The sequence below is a fragment of the Ixodes scapularis genome, unplaced genomic scaffold (genome assembly GCF_016920785.2).
Source record: "Ixodes scapularis isolate PalLabHiFi unplaced genomic scaffold, ASM1692078v2 PGA_scaffold4__175_contigs__length_147842914, whole genome shotgun sequence".
Taxonomy (NCBI): domain Eukaryota; kingdom Metazoa; phylum Arthropoda; class Arachnida; order Ixodida; family Ixodidae; genus Ixodes; species Ixodes scapularis.
The window spans coordinates 118,221,668-118,236,650 of record NW_024609879.1 but is presented as its reverse complement, the minus strand read 5'-3'; the positions used below and the strand labels follow the sequence as shown (position 1 = coordinate 118,236,650).

Below are 14,983 nucleotides of genomic sequence, written 5' to 3'. Positions count from 1 at the left end.
GTAGACCCTCTGATATTGGTACGCTTGAGTTGTAACAAAGAAAGAAAAGCCATCACGTGAAATATTGCTAATCTCACATGAAGCAAAAGGAACACAAATGGCTCTTGAAACAATGTCGCTCGCCAGGTAACAGGAGAATCAATACTTGGTGACTAGAATAGTAATTGTCATTAAAGAAGCAATAATTTAAAGTCTGGCGTATCGGCACAGTTCTGCATGTCTGCCGCATTTGGGCTCGAGACGAGGAGAGGCGACGCTGAGTATTTACTCCAAGAGCAGATCGTCTTTTAAGGCTCCGACGTCAATATCTAAAAAAAAACTAGTTAAATAGGCATTTTGGCCTATATATGTATTGACTTAGCAGATATATTTTAAATTTAGAAGTAATTCAAACAATTCAGAGAATTGCCTCGAGCAAATATGAGCGATTCAAATATAAATAAAATGAGCATTGCCTACGGAGATGATCTTGTGACGGCGCTGCACATGAACACAATTTCAATTTTCCACCATGCAAAACAAAAGTACACAAACACTGTCGAGCGCTATGACACAAAACCACTTTTGTGTTATGGCATCGACTGAGCTACTACAAGATGTTCATTGTTCCAGGTGAAAATCGCATGACGTCCGTCACATAATGACTTTCACTTGTTTCTGTGCAACGACCACTGATGCAGGGCCGGAGATGATGGTGAGTTAACGAAGTGTTTTTACAAGGACAAGGACGGCCTCTTCTTATGGCGCTTGGCGTTTTTGCCGAACACCGCTCCGAGCATCTTGGACACCGTGACGACGCTGAGACGCCGTCGCACCGGTGTTAGGGACCGCAAAATCTTCGTTGCCAGGACCTCGCGCAGAATGCTCTGGAAGGCGATGCTGACGCCGGCGTAGCTGTCAGCCGCGGACACCTCGAAGAACTGGCAGTGAAGCTTGAGGGACAGCTCTCGGCCGTCGTCCACGTCCACCTGGCGAACGTGGGATAGGTCCCGCTTGTTGGCGACCAGGATGGCGGGCAGGCAAGGGCAGTGGTGCTGGACCCGCTGAAGACACAGGGAGGCTTCTTCAAAGCTCCAACGGTCTTCGATGCTGTACACCACCACGAAGGCGTCCGCCCAGTTGATCTTGTCCTCAGGGAATTTGTTCTCCTGCTGCGGTGATCAAAAAACAAAAAGGACAAAAACCAATTATTTTCGGTTCTCAACTCACCCGGCACGTGAGTAAGTACTTCCTTTAACCCCGTTCAGTCGTAGAATTATAAAATTAAGAATTGCTCAAATGATGAGTTACTTAAAAAAAAGTATGATGCAGTAGATTTTGCGACGGACCTCACGTGTGAGAACAAGGACGTCTGCAGTAAGTTTTAAAATTTTCCCAAACGAAAATCAATATTTCGTTAAAACTCCCAGCGAAACGTTTACTGACATTCTGAGTCCTCCTAGTTGTCCCTAGCAGTTTCGACGGGCTTCGTGATTTAGGTAGAATGATTATTAAATATTTGTAGTACCAAACATGCTGAAGTTACGTGTATATTTTACGCGGCCAAACAGCAACTTTTAACATAACAAGATATAAATTTTGCTCTTTAAATCCTAATCAATCTTAGAGATAGGCTCGTCTCTTCGATTGATATTGGCAAGATGAACGCACCTGATGGCGGGAGGTGTCGAGGATCTCAAGCTCGCACGTCCTGTTGTCCACCAATACCGTGTGTCTGTACAGGAGGTCCTTCATGGAACTGTACTCGCTGATGAACCGCCTGGTCAGGAACCTGACGGTCACGGCTGTAAAGACCAAACAAAAGACAGTTGTGATTGTCATCCACTACAAACTCGCGATATCATCTTTACAGAAACTAAATGTGGTCCTGCGTTTTCCACTGCTTTGATCATCAAGACACGAAACGAGCACCTTCTGGAACCTCGATCGGTCTGTCCCGTTCGACAGCTACGATTGGTGAAAGCGAGTGCTGCAGCTGAGTTCGTCAATGTTCACACAAAGATTGCACCGATATCGTCTTGCCTTCCGCGTGTCTCCCCTAATTGCGCAGGAAGGCGCCAGGAAGATCTTAACGTCTGATAAATGGATAACTGGTCCGGATGATCAATGTCGTAACCGGATCAAAACGCAATTTTTGTTTAATACTTGTCTACCGAAAGTACACGCTCCAGATGGAATGCAGACAAGCGTTCCACAAGTAACATGACCCCCCCCCCCCGTAAAACTGGTTTCAGTGGTGTACCGCAGGGAAATCGTTCAGGTCATCAGCACACTCGGATTGCAAGGTCGAGTGTATAAGCGAGCGTCAGCGGGCAGTCGTACCCCTTTTGCTGGTGGACGTTCAACGTCCCCTCGCTCATCCGGTCACCAGACGGCTTCGGGGCGTAAAAAAATACACTCCAGGAAACGGATCATTAGAGATCGCTGACGGGACATGGGCGTGGGGTGTGAAGAAGCGGCAGATAAAAAGAAAACGCTGAATGGTGGGAGGCGACTTTATAAGATTCTTTTGTCTGCCAAGGCGACTGCGTGGCAACCGTAACCATAAAACAACAATTATACTGCCGCCAAACTTCTCCTTTGCCTAATTTTACATTCACTGCAAGTTCAGTGTCGCTTCGCGTAATGATCGAGAGCCGCAGTGATGGCTGTTAAGAAACCCTCAAGGGTTGAGGGTTCTTATTAGCTAAGTCACGTGCATACCAGCCTCCAAAGCTGAAAACGAGAAGTGCGAGAATTTGTGTCATGCTGGTGGATCTATTTGCCAACTGGGCTGAAGTCGACGGGTAGCCTTTGAATAGGGAACAAGATTCCGGGGAGAAAGGCGAATGCTCCCAATTCAGAGAAAAAAACTCACAGCGGGACAACGCCGCCGACATTCAGGCACGCCCGGGGTTACACGTTTAGCGATCAGTACCGGATATTTGGTGGGAAAACAGCGTGAGAAACGGGCGAGCCACAAGAAAAAGAAAAAAAGTAGAAAAATTCGACCTTGCTTGTCAGTTTCAGTCGTGCACCCGTGGTCACTCTTAATCATCTGGGAGCGGAACAACCTGTAGTATTTATTTACTTTACACGCAGATCGCTCTCCGGGCTTCTAGTGGTCAACGCTGTATGTGTTACGCATCCCAAGTGCCCGGAAAGAGAAAATCAAGCAAAATAAAGAGGCCGTTGCCTTATTCTTGACGGATAGGGTCGCACCGTCTCAGCTGGAGGACACACCTGATATTTGTAGGTTACGTGCCGTAACTTTTGTTGTAGTTTTCTAATACGCCTGGAGAAGGTTGCGAAAGGAGTCGGAGAGGATTTCTCGCCGGCAATCTTGAGCGCTCTTCGAGTCGGAGAGATGTTCAACACCCGGCGCTCCTTCGCCTCTAAAAGTGAGTCTTCAAGTGCGCGTAGCGCGTCTGGGCGAAGTAACCTGTCAGGCAGGCGTCAGCCTGAAATGATTGCCTTTGAACACATTTCCCATTAATTTTGTTTGCTTGGCGATTAGGAGCGACCTAAGGTTAAAGCATAAAATGGACGTTGAGGGAGTTTTGAAAAGACGGTCGCGTGAAATGACCAACACACTAGGGAAGGAAATTTTTACAACAAGGTGTCAGTTTGGTACACATCATGACGCTGCTATTATGGCTTTAACTGGGATTAGTAGTAAAAAGTATTGCGTATTTATCTTATTCGGTCGCCTGCGCTGAATTTCGAAGCCTCAGTGTTTACCTATATTTAGATAAGTTTACATTTAGCCACGTTGCCCTGGAATATCTGAATAAGTCGTGAGGTGCAGTGTATAAGAAACATCTAAGCCAAATCAAGAGTTGGGCAGAAAAGAAGGGTGTCAAGACTGCCGCTCACGGGACTTCTCTTGACATCACATGATTATGACACAAGAACGACTCATAAATCTGCGGACACCCAAGTTGCGATTGCGTTATGTCGCCAGCGGCTCAATACTCGCGAAACGCATGTGACTTTCAGTAACTCTTTCCCGCCGCTACGAGAAATAGCGAGACAGACACAATCGCGGTGTATGTAGCCCGCGAGCGCTCCTCAATTTCAGGCCTCGCTCGCCGCACTCACCACTGACAGTGACGAAGGGCTACGCGGTAGTCGAGCACGCCCTCTCGAGAGGAAAATGATCGAGAAGCCGTCGCGAGCCTCCTGACACCTGTGGGCCCCGCCGGGTGAAAGGCTGTGGGCCCGACCATCCGTAAGGTAAAATCAATTTCGGCGACGATTGCCGAGGTCCGTGCCTGCGTGGCAGCGAGGATATCGCCTTTCTGCGGAGGGCTGGACCGGATGTCCAGTCGGGACAGGAGATGAGGCGTACGAGCATGATGGAGAAGCCGCTCAAGTGCCTCCTTCAAATTGGTCTGGAGTGAGAGCGGAAGGAATCTGCGAGAAGCCGCTGCGGGCACCTACTAGAGAGAGTAAGGCCATGGTGCCTGATGTTTCGGCGTCGCTTAGAAGAGGCCAACGCGGGTGGCACACTTTCAACACCAGTGCTGTCAGCGTTTGGTTGAGATTCGTGTCCGCACTGATGGCACACGAACCTCAGCCGCCTCGCTAAGATGCCTCATTCTTAGGGTGCTCGGTATTCATACGAATCGCCGGTTTGCATACAGTTTTCCAACGCCTATAATTCAGGAAAAAACAAAAGTGCCGAGTCACTGGGTTGTGGTCGTATATGCACGGCGTCTGATATACCGCAGAAGATAGCTACGACGCGTGCGCAGAAGGTGCGTTCTAGAGTCCAGTATAGACAAATACGGCAGCGTGCAGGGGTGGTGTGAGTGAGTGAGAGGGCGACGTACCATTCACTCCCCCTGTCCCCATACACTGTGTATTACCAACAGTGCCTAGAAGACAAGGCCGTAGTGCTGACATTTTAACGTCACCTTCGAAGGCCCACGCTGACACAGATTGGGAACGAGGGCTTCGTCAGCGATAGGCTTCGAGTTATGTTGAGCCGAAGGTTGACTCGATCGTCGTGTCCAATATGTGACCATCGTTGGGCTTCGCTGATGGCGACACCTCTATAAGCACTACGGCTTTGTTATATAGGATTTGTTGGTATTACTGTGGCAAGTGTTGCTATGGCGTTGTGAAAAGCTAGTTGTCTTTGCAACACCACGGATTCTACTAAGAGGGTTCTTTTATGTGTTTTCTTTCTAAGTGGAATGAGAAGAAGTGTTTATCTCGTGTTCCCAGAAAAAGGGGTATGTAAATAGTTACATTGTTCTCACAACTGGTGGAGAAGAAAGTGGCGAGGAATCCGATGCCACGTATCTCAGGCTCAAAAGGTTCAACACGAAGCCAGTTAAAAATGCAATGTTAAAAGAAAACAAAAAAAAAAAAAAAAAACATCGTTGTTATTTGAGGAGGAGCGAAGCAGTGAACCCGACTTAATGAGGTGTGTCCAGGGGATCGGCCATCTGTGTTCACTCTCCACGCCGAACTGCAAACCGCCCTATGATTTGCCCCAATAAAAATGAGAGTGGAAGAGCTATTCCCATCTCTGAAACGTCCGCCCCGAACTCGTACGCACGTTGCACTCTTCCTTTCCATCTTCCTCTCCTCGCAAGCTGGTCTAGAAGCCATACGTACCGCAATTACAGCCGCGCGACGAGTAGATCGATTCTCAAGAAACATCTTGACGCCCATCCACCCCACACGTCGCTCCAGTGTCTTACAGATCCGGTTTCCGTGTCGGAGGACCACGCATCAGCGGCTCTAACATTTCCCCCCCTTTCAGTTGCAATTGAAAGAACTCCGGTTCCACGCAACATACGTCCTCCTGGAGCACTGTTCGAAACCGAGAAGTGTATCCCTACACGAAACAGCCTTTCGTTGTCAGACTCGGCGCGTTTTTTTGACGGATTCTCCTCCACGATGACGATGCCCCTTGGCCCGCCAGGATCCCTCTCAATCATTCCTTTACGCACCGCTGGAATCCTGACTCAAAGATGCCCGATATGTGCGCGCAAGGTGTGCTGCGAAAATTTTTCCTGGACCTCCATGGCTGGCCGGCTCGCGTGGTCACGTGCTAGTCTAGTTTCACATTCCATTACCCTCGTTCTCAGACGAATTCCAAAGCCGGCCCGAATGGGGCTCTTGAAGCGTATCTGGAGGATGCCATCCCGAACTTAGTGGGTGCTTCAGTTTCCCGGTAGGAGTTAGTGACACTAGAGTATCGGAAGGTCGACGTCTCAGTTTAAACATAAACAACTAAACGTTTACGCGTGTAGGTACTTTATTTTGTTTTGTACAAACTTCTGTAGTGTTTTATCATTGCATTAAATCTGTTTTTGTTTTCAAGGCTGCGATCAGTCTTTGAGATGAATCCACTTTACTCCTGCTCCCGTCTCTCCAATCCCACTTATGCTCATCTTTACCGAGATTGCAATTACCACACTATCGCGGTTTTTACTTTAAGCAGCGCTTCTTCATGTAGATCTTCATCTTTCTATCTGACGGAAGAAAAAGCAAAATCCTCGACGTTGAAGTATTCGGATGCTCGGCGCATACCAAGCGCGCTTTCAAATCCTGCCGGTACCCCGGTGCTGTCAGACCCAAAAGAAAGCCTTCACCTGATTTCTGTCTTCCTCTTTCGCTCAAGTCAACTTCCCTCCCCCTAGTGAGTTTCCAAGATGAAGGCCGCTGTGGCTCTGCTGACGGCTTTACGGGGCATCGTCCTCCCCGTCCGAGACATCTAGCTCGGATCCAACGAAAAAACAAACAAACTCGTCGCTTCCTTGTTGTTTTGTTCTGCATCCTAAACTCGGTAAGTAGCGTCAAACCTCCAGCGAAAACACGCTGTCCCACTGACATCAAAAGCGTCATCTAAGAGGAGTACAATTCGAAACAACCCGTTTTCTTCCACTGGGAGAGAGAAAATGAATAACAACAACAGCTGGGGGCTGAACACCGAACGTCCTATTATCACAGTGACACCGCAGGCAGCGACGAAAAAAAAAAAAAAAGAACGCCCCGAGCGCAGTAAAATGCGATTGCGCGAACACCTTCCTAAACCCGAAAATGAGCTCCAAAGATAGTGGGCAGACGGCCAAGAAGGGCGACATTCAGATTCGTGGCCTTTTTCTGGTCCTAAGCCTAACTAGACGGGGAGGCATTCCCGGATGCTAAAGGTGTTCCTGAAGCGGAATTTCGGCCCGCCCGCCCTCGGCAACATCTATGTTTGCGGAGCCTTCACTATGAGTATTTGGGAGCACGATAGCGCTTCAAGACAGGGACAAGAGTAAGATCGAGACAACACAATACGCTAACTTCAACTGCTTAATCCTCAGAAAAGCAAAGGGATAAATACTCTAAATCATCGCGCCATTCAACCAATCCCATGACGCTCCAATGCCCTCAAGACCTGTGTCTCCTTGTCGACCAAATTGATCGACGCCACGCTGACACATCGATCCCCGTAGATTTTTTTATCAGGTCTGCCTATATGGTTTCTCTTACTGTCTTATTCCTGTGTGTCCTGATAGCAGTGCACAACTTAAATTCAGGTTTACACCCTCAGTCATGGCAGTCCATTGACAAATAACCGTCACTCTGAAATGTTATTAGAAAACATAGAGTAAAGACGGTAAGAGAAGTCATAGAGGCAAACCTAATAAAAAACTGCGGGGATCGATGTATCAGCGCGGCGTCGATCGATTTGGGCGACAAGTCTGTGTGTGCAAGCGTTGTGAATAAGATAGGGGGGGGGGGGAGGGGGAGAGGGCCAATAGTGGATGCGCACCTGGCGCGTTTGTCACTGGCTCTGGGCGACAAGGAGAGACAGTTCTTGAGAATATTGGCGTGCCATGGGATTGGTTGAATGGCGCGATGGTACTCAGTATTTATTCCCTTGCTTTTCTAAGGATTAAACACGTGAAATTAGCGTATTGTGTTGTCTCGTTTTCACTCTCGTCCCTGTCTGCGTACATCTTCTTACCACCACCACGTGTGATTTCTGTGCTAGGATGCATTGAAAAATAAGTTTCGTGTCTTGAAATACGCAAGAAGAACAATACACTCGTAAGAGATCCGTGAAGATGGGCATGACTGATAAATTTACTGCCCAGACAGTGACAAGAACGCATATATTGGCGATGAACACTTTCAGTATACGATGATGCTCCATGGTGATCTTGGTACGACAGGATTAGAACGACTCTCTCGAAGCTTCGAAGATTACCAGGGGAAAATATGGCCATTGCCATAGCAACGGAGACCGATTGGCCATTCGCATTGCGAGGTTCTAGACGTCTGTATGTTAGTGTTTGTTTGTGTTTGGCAAGGAGGTAGGGAAGGCAGTGGCGTTGCTTTCCCGGTATTCAGTGACTTTAGTCACGATCTGCTACTATGGACAAATGAAACTCGGTCGACATGTCGTCCGTCCTTGGTCACATGGTCTTCATTCAGCGCTAAGTACAGTTGATTACGAAAAAGCTAGTTACACGGGGATGATCTTTTTGGCTCCCGGAGTTGCGATTCCTACCGCTTCGTTTGCGTGGCACATTAACACGGCAACAATAAAAACCCGTTCTAAGGAATTATTGGCTGAGAAATGATAACCCAGATTAATGGTTCAGCGCCCACTCGGTAATTGTGTGCGTGTCCTGTCTGTACCTCGTTAGGAACAAGCAGCTCGTGTAAGTATGCGGAAAAGAAACGGATAATGCAATTTGTTCTGACACAAGTAACCGGGTAGCACATACGCACTCCTCATTCATCATTTCAATGCATCCGTTGAAGAACCACACTGAAAATACGCAAGAGCAGCAAGTCCGAGGCACGCTTTCGCATTAGTTGCCTATTTGCATTCATCTGCAGTGACCACTCTATGATAATGGGTTAAGCGATCACCGAATATAGTCAGTGTAGGAACAAAATGTTATGACAGCACATACGTCTAATTAACTTTGTAGTTATTACAACCGTGGTTCGATGAAAAGAAATTTCTCTCACATGAGGATTTGTTTTCTGCACAACATCCTCGCGTTTGTACAGTTTTCTGCTGACACTACACCTGGGACCTTGAGTGGGACACGCGGCTCATAAATCACATGACCTCAGTCCAGCAGTTGGAAATGATTCAAAATCAGGGTACACTAGCGTTACCCAACGCGGCACCCATGACGCATTTAGCTGCCATTTTGGGGGATACGCCAATTAACAGGCGGTATACAGGACTCTAAGCGTATCAGTTGGGGTCGCCATAATGATTCTTCGTTTTAAGCAGGCAACGTGATGAAGGTCGCTGCGCAGCAAGCACTCCCTCAAATCCTACACGTAAACGTTTGCCATACTGGGTGGACCGAAAGGCTTTAATGAGTCGTCCCGCACTTTTCCAGTTCAAATAATTGCCGTCACTGAGCCAATCGAATCGGCGGTCTTACGGGTACCAAAATGTCACTCTTCCTACCCGGCGGGCCATCAGTCCTCAAGCTATCTACCCCCTACATCTCTTTCGAACCTCAAGGCAATTTCAAGACAAAAAACAAAAGAAAAAAAGAAAAAAACGAGGACATGCTAAAATAACTACGCTACATTTAGACACCACAACGTTCCTGCGTGAGTGTTACCCCTTTGGGTACAACCGTGCAGGGATGCTTCTGGGAAAGCAGCCGCCGACATGCCGCGTGGGTATACCTATACTGATCGCTATCGGCTCTGCCCATCATATCCTTTCGAACTCGTTTAGATCAGTGCGCGATGAGCACTACACTTCTGCTCGAGCTTCCATTGCTTCGTTGGTGGCCTCACCTCTGCAGCTCGACTTCCCGTACACACTTATTGCTTTATTATCGGCGTTACCCAGAGGAAAACCACGCAGCGGCGTGTCATATTCGTTCTATACCGAGTTTCGCTATAGCGCGTTCGACTCTAAGCTGACAGTGCGGTGGGAGCTACGCCCTCGCCACACGGATCAACCTTCCATCGTTGGATCCCGCTCTCTGCGCGGGGATATGGATAGGGAAGGTGGACGCGTGGCGAAAAATGGACGTATCACTGGCCCAACGAGCACCTAGCTTCCACTGCACTGTCAGCTCAGGGATAAATTAAGTATAATTACGGAATTAAGAGGAAACTTGCAAAGCAAATAGCGTACAACCTCGATATCGTGTTTTATTTCTACCCCGTTAGTTTCATCTGCCTCTCTTTCTTTCTTTCATTTTTTTTTTTCCTAGCTACGAACACATTGTGTAATGTCGTCCAATTACGTGAACGCGGTGCTTCAACTTTCGGATGAATGGAGGACGCTATTTAGTCTGTACGATAATTGTGTGGCATTAGTCGCGCGGAGTCATTTATTTAATCCGCGTGCCACTTGACGCTTTATGCACGATGAGAGCATAGAGGTTTCCGCATGGATCGCATGACGATTTGTTTTATCCTCCGTGCTTGGGAGAACGGCATTTGATCTTTGCCGAGCTACGAACTTAACAGTGCATACGCCGGAGGATATGGGGAGGATATTTACGGTACCGTTTACCGTCAGGAAAAAATATGTGGCTGACAATCGTCGTGTCGCTTTTATATATATATTTGTATACACAATAAAAGAAACAAGTGTAATAACGAACAGGAAAGCAGTTTTTGTCATTTTATAATTAACATTCCAAATGTTATAGTTCTTCTGAGGTAGCAAGCAAAGGGCAAATATGATTGATTAATATTATTAGAGCCCTCATTTAAACTGGTTTTAATGGCAGGAGATGAAGTCTTCGCGTATACATGGACAAAATTTACTCAAATCGGGAATCGTGTCCAAAACAAATGTCTCGTGTAAACGGAAATCTCTTTCAGTCGTGTTGTGCCACAAACGCCATTTTTAAATGAGTAATTAGAATAAGTGAGTACATCTTCATTGATGCCGAACTAAAGTTCGGCATCGATAAAATATTTTTGTTTTCAGCGCCGCAACACTCACCACTCCACCGAGTGGCCTTCGAAATTCAAAGCGAGAAGAGCGCGGACTTTTACCTTTGAACTCAAGTCCAGAGCAACCGTGCACAAGCCTTACTTTACGAGGTCGAAAAAAAACAGCAATTACAAACCAAAGCGAAGCCCTTTTTTGAAACAAACAGGCGAGACCGGGACCAGACAGGCCCTGCGAACATCACGAACTTCTTAGTTTACGACCATTCCCGCGTGCACTTGAAAGGGGGAGACAAGAGGGGGCGCCCGTCTCTGAAAGCGTTTTCAGCGAAACAATCGCCGGAAGCCACGGAGGAAACCCGGCCTTTATGATCCTCTTTTCGGCCTTTGTTGCGGTCTCGAACTTTGAAGTGCCGACGGGCGAGGCTGGTCGATGGCCTCTACACGCCAACTCAACTCCCGGACGTCGGTAGCGCTGCCGTCGCCAGTGCGCTTGCGCAGACCTCACAGTAATCTGGTTTCTACGCGCGCGCAGTACTCACACAAACTCGGACTTGCTTTTAACATACTGGGGTACTTCTCCTTCGCACGTGCAGCAAGGAATGACTCAGCCGGCGGTCGTCTGTTTCGACAAAAGGTAACGGATGGCCATGGCTGATACAATTACAAAGTTCTTGCTCGCAACCTCAGGAGTGAGCCTCGAAGTCATCGACGAAACGCCTGGTGATATCGGTTTTCCTAAAGGGTATTAGAGGTATGCGAATAGTGGTCGCGCAGAGACGAAGCTTCAGAAAGAGTTACAGACATTCCTCTTTCTTACGTACAAAACGAAAGATTTTTTAAAACATTTCCGCGCATGCGATTTGGATTTTCTATTGAAGGTTCACCTGGCCGCGCTCTGTCATCAAACGGAAGTGAGCTGACCCGTCGAGCCAAAGCGCATGGACGAGTGCAGGTGTTGGTCTTTGCAAAAGTCGCCAGGGGTACCGAACAAATAGATGTGTATGATTACACGTCTGCCCGCGAAAAGTAGGGGTGGCGTCTTGCCGGGTTTGTAATTTAGGAGCGGCCCCCAGGGGCCGCTGGCTGTCGACTCATGGAAAGAGGAGAAACTCGGCATGGTCACTTGCGCTCATTTCAAGGCTGCGTTGTGAGTGGTGCAGAAAAGGACCTGGTCTACTTTTCCCGCATTTTCAACCGGCAAGCATTTCAAAGCCCTATTTGACGACGGCGCTCAAATAAACGATAAAACAATCAAAATAAATCAGCGAACCACTGTATGCAAGGTAAAACTTAGGAGAAAAAGGGAGTGACGAGGGTATTCGCTCGATATTAAGTGAGCTTTGATTAAAAGGTCTCCTGATGTACCACGGTCACGCACGCGGTCGCTCGCGGACGAGCGTGGCAATATCTAACTGAGAAAGCGCTGTCATCATTTTAAAGAAGTCGGCTGATCGGGTCAGCATCTTTGTTATTAGACTTATTTGTAAAGTAGAATGAATACGCGAACACTCCAAGCCTCGTGGCGAATCTGTTTTTTTTTTCCATTAATTTTTTTTTTTTGGGGGGGGGGGGGGGGGAGGAGGGGGTTGTGGTTTACTTAAGGTAAAAAGTAAGACAAGTTCGGCAATAATAAAAAATATTGAACCGTAACGTTTTATTTGATCTGCCAGTAATGGTGCGAACGGCACGAGTCTTTCATTGCTAAAACCAAAACGAGCACACCAAAAACGAAGTTTGATACACAGACTTCGGCCAGTCTTCAGGTACGAGACGTCCAGACGTCCGGTTTTCAAGCGCCCCCCCCCCCCCCTTCCCCCCCCACCCCCCCCTCCTTCTCCTCCCCGAAAGACAGCTGGCTTCTCCATTCTTGAAAACAAGCGGGGGAAAGAGCAAAACAGAACCAGAGATTCCCGGCTCGAACTACCCCAAACTTTTTCACGTCTTCTCTCACATTATATATATATTTTTTTTAACAAGAAAATAGAAGATCGGCTTTGAAAGGCTGCTGTCAAGGCGCTCCCCTCTGCCCCTTGGGGCCTTACTACGCCCCCAACGTTCCAGAGTTCCGCTCGCAAGTTTTAAAAACCAGAGGCCGCACAACCTAACAGTAAAGAGAAAAAAAAAAGTCCGTCGGGACAGGTGGTGGTTGCAACAACGGCCCCGCTGCTTTGCTTCGACGCGTTTCTAAAGACTTTCCTTCGCGCGTCTGCAGCGCGTCTGGTACGTCGCGTGCCGCCTGTCGGCCTGCTGGAGAACCACGCGTCCCGTCCGTATTCTACTATAGGACCCTTGACCCAAGAGTGCTCCAACAGGCGCCAGGTGGCGCTTTCTACGCTTTCCTCCTCTCCACTGCTTGTGGAGAGGAGGACGAGACGGCTGAACACTTGATACTCTACTGTAAAGGGCTTCACCCTATGCCTACCGAAGACAACAAAGATTTAATAAAGTCATTGGGTTTTAGAGACAGCGAAGGGAGAGTGGATTTCAAGACTGTAGAAATTACCAAGCAAAGATTAAGTGAATGGTGGCAGAAATCGAGAGAAAACTAGGTATTTTCTTATCCACTGATGGCAAGGGGGTTTCATAGCCTCACTTTCTTTGCACTGCGGAGTGAATATAGATTTCACATTTAAATATTCTAAGCTTAAATGGTAAAACAAAATGGCTAGGTGGCGTAAGCTACTGCCCGATCCAAAGGGCTCAGCCGTATTCATCCATCCATCCATCCATCCATGGTTCCCAAGGAAAAAACATTTTGTGAGACTTTTGCATGCTTTCATTTTAATCACGCCGAAGAATAGTTTTTGCTCCTACAGTATACACCTGTGTGCAGAACAAAAAACTAACTTAAAGAAAAAAAGATGAAATTGAACATGCTGTGCAATTAATTATATTCTAATATGTATTGATATATGTCTATCATCACGTTTTTAGAGCAATGAAATCTTTATGTGGTTTCGGGCACTTGAGGCATTAGGACCTTACTTCGAGCGCAATATATTTTGACGAACTCAGGCGCAGTGTAATGCTTGTTACGTTTGTCAGCGCAATTAACTAGTTTTAATTGCTTTTCATATTGTGCCATCGGAGTAGTCCAAGAATCTAAAGATCCCTGCCTGCTTTCGTAAGTGGATGATCGAAACAGTGGAAAACTTGAATTCCGCAAAAGAACTTAGCGTCAATTAATAAATAAGCGGGACAACCGCGAGCTATCGAAGCTGCCAGTCATGTAAATTACACAATCACACATATAAAGAGTGAGTTGGACATTATCTTCAAAATATATATAGAGATTTAGAATACCATGCGGAAAACGAAGATGCAACTCACCAGATTTGCCGACGCTCCTGCTTCCCATGACCATAACGCGGATGGGTGAAAGTCCATTGCTCTTACGGGTCATGATGACGACGAAGAGTTCAAGCACCGATCACTCGAAAAGCGATTGAAGTCTTGTGTCTTTTTTTGTTTTCTCTCGCGCACCGAGGCCAAATACCGACGACGGTGAACCGTACGATTATGTAAACCCGTAATAAACGGGTGAAGATCCAACCGGCGAAAGTCCCACGAAAAGCAGACGAAGTAAAAAAGCTTACAAGCGCTGCCAACGCGGTTTGAGCGCTGACTGCGTTCACGCGGCGCGGCCGGGCTCCCTTTATACCCGGGAGCCGCGTCACGTGACCGTGCGCCTCAGCCAATGAGGAACGCCGTCCGCTCCACGTGCAAGTTTGAATAGAGCCGCTGATTTTTTGTCGCTTGTACACTTTCCCCGCGCGCAGACTCGCCTCTCCTTTTTTTAGTCAAGTTTTGTTTTGTTCTTGCGTCGGTCGCGCACGCCAAATTTCTTATAGATTTTTTTTTTTTTTTTAGGTACAAGAATTTTTTATCTACAGTTGCACAGCATGAAATCAACGGTTGTCGCCATATCCGTTTCTTCAGACTACGTGCGCGTACGTGTGCGCGCGTGTGCGTGCGTTGCTGCTGGTTTAGCTGCATCCTTTTTGTTTTTAAATTTCTCCAAACACGGAACGTGTTCCATGACAAAGCATCTGCACAAAGAACCGAATTTTATTCTCAGATTGCGGACAAGGAAAGC

At 47.4% G+C, this 14,983-nt stretch overlaps 1 protein-coding gene across 1 annotated transcript; it reads right to left on the bottom strand.

The window, feature by feature from the left end:
• Positions 1–713: 713 nt before the first annotated feature.
• Positions 714–14,290, bottom strand: LOC8042432 (ras-related and estrogen-regulated growth inhibitor-like protein). Its single transcript, XM_040499007.2, has 3 exons — positions 14,218–14,290; positions 1,651–1,784; positions 714–1,148 (listed from the first exon to the last, which is right to left on the bottom strand). The coding sequence occupies exons 1-3, from the start codon at positions 14,288–14,290 to the stop codon at positions 714–716; spliced, it is 642 nt and encodes a 213-aa protein (XP_040354941.1).
• Between the last annotated feature and the right edge of the window lie 693 nt (positions 14,291–14,983).

Coding starts and splice junctions, on each gene's coding strand:
- LOC8042432 (XM_040499007.2), bottom strand. CDS start 14,290: ATGACCCGTAAGAGCAATGGACTTTCACCCATCCGCGTTATGGTCATG. Junction 1,785..14,217: donor CAGGAGCGTCGGCAAATCTG/GTGAGTTGCATC, acceptor TGGTCTTTACAG/CCGTGACCGTCAGGTTCCTG. Junction 1,149..1,650: donor TCGACACCTCCCGCCATCAG/GTGCGTTCATCT, acceptor TCACCGCAGCAG/GAGAACAAATTCCCTGAGGA.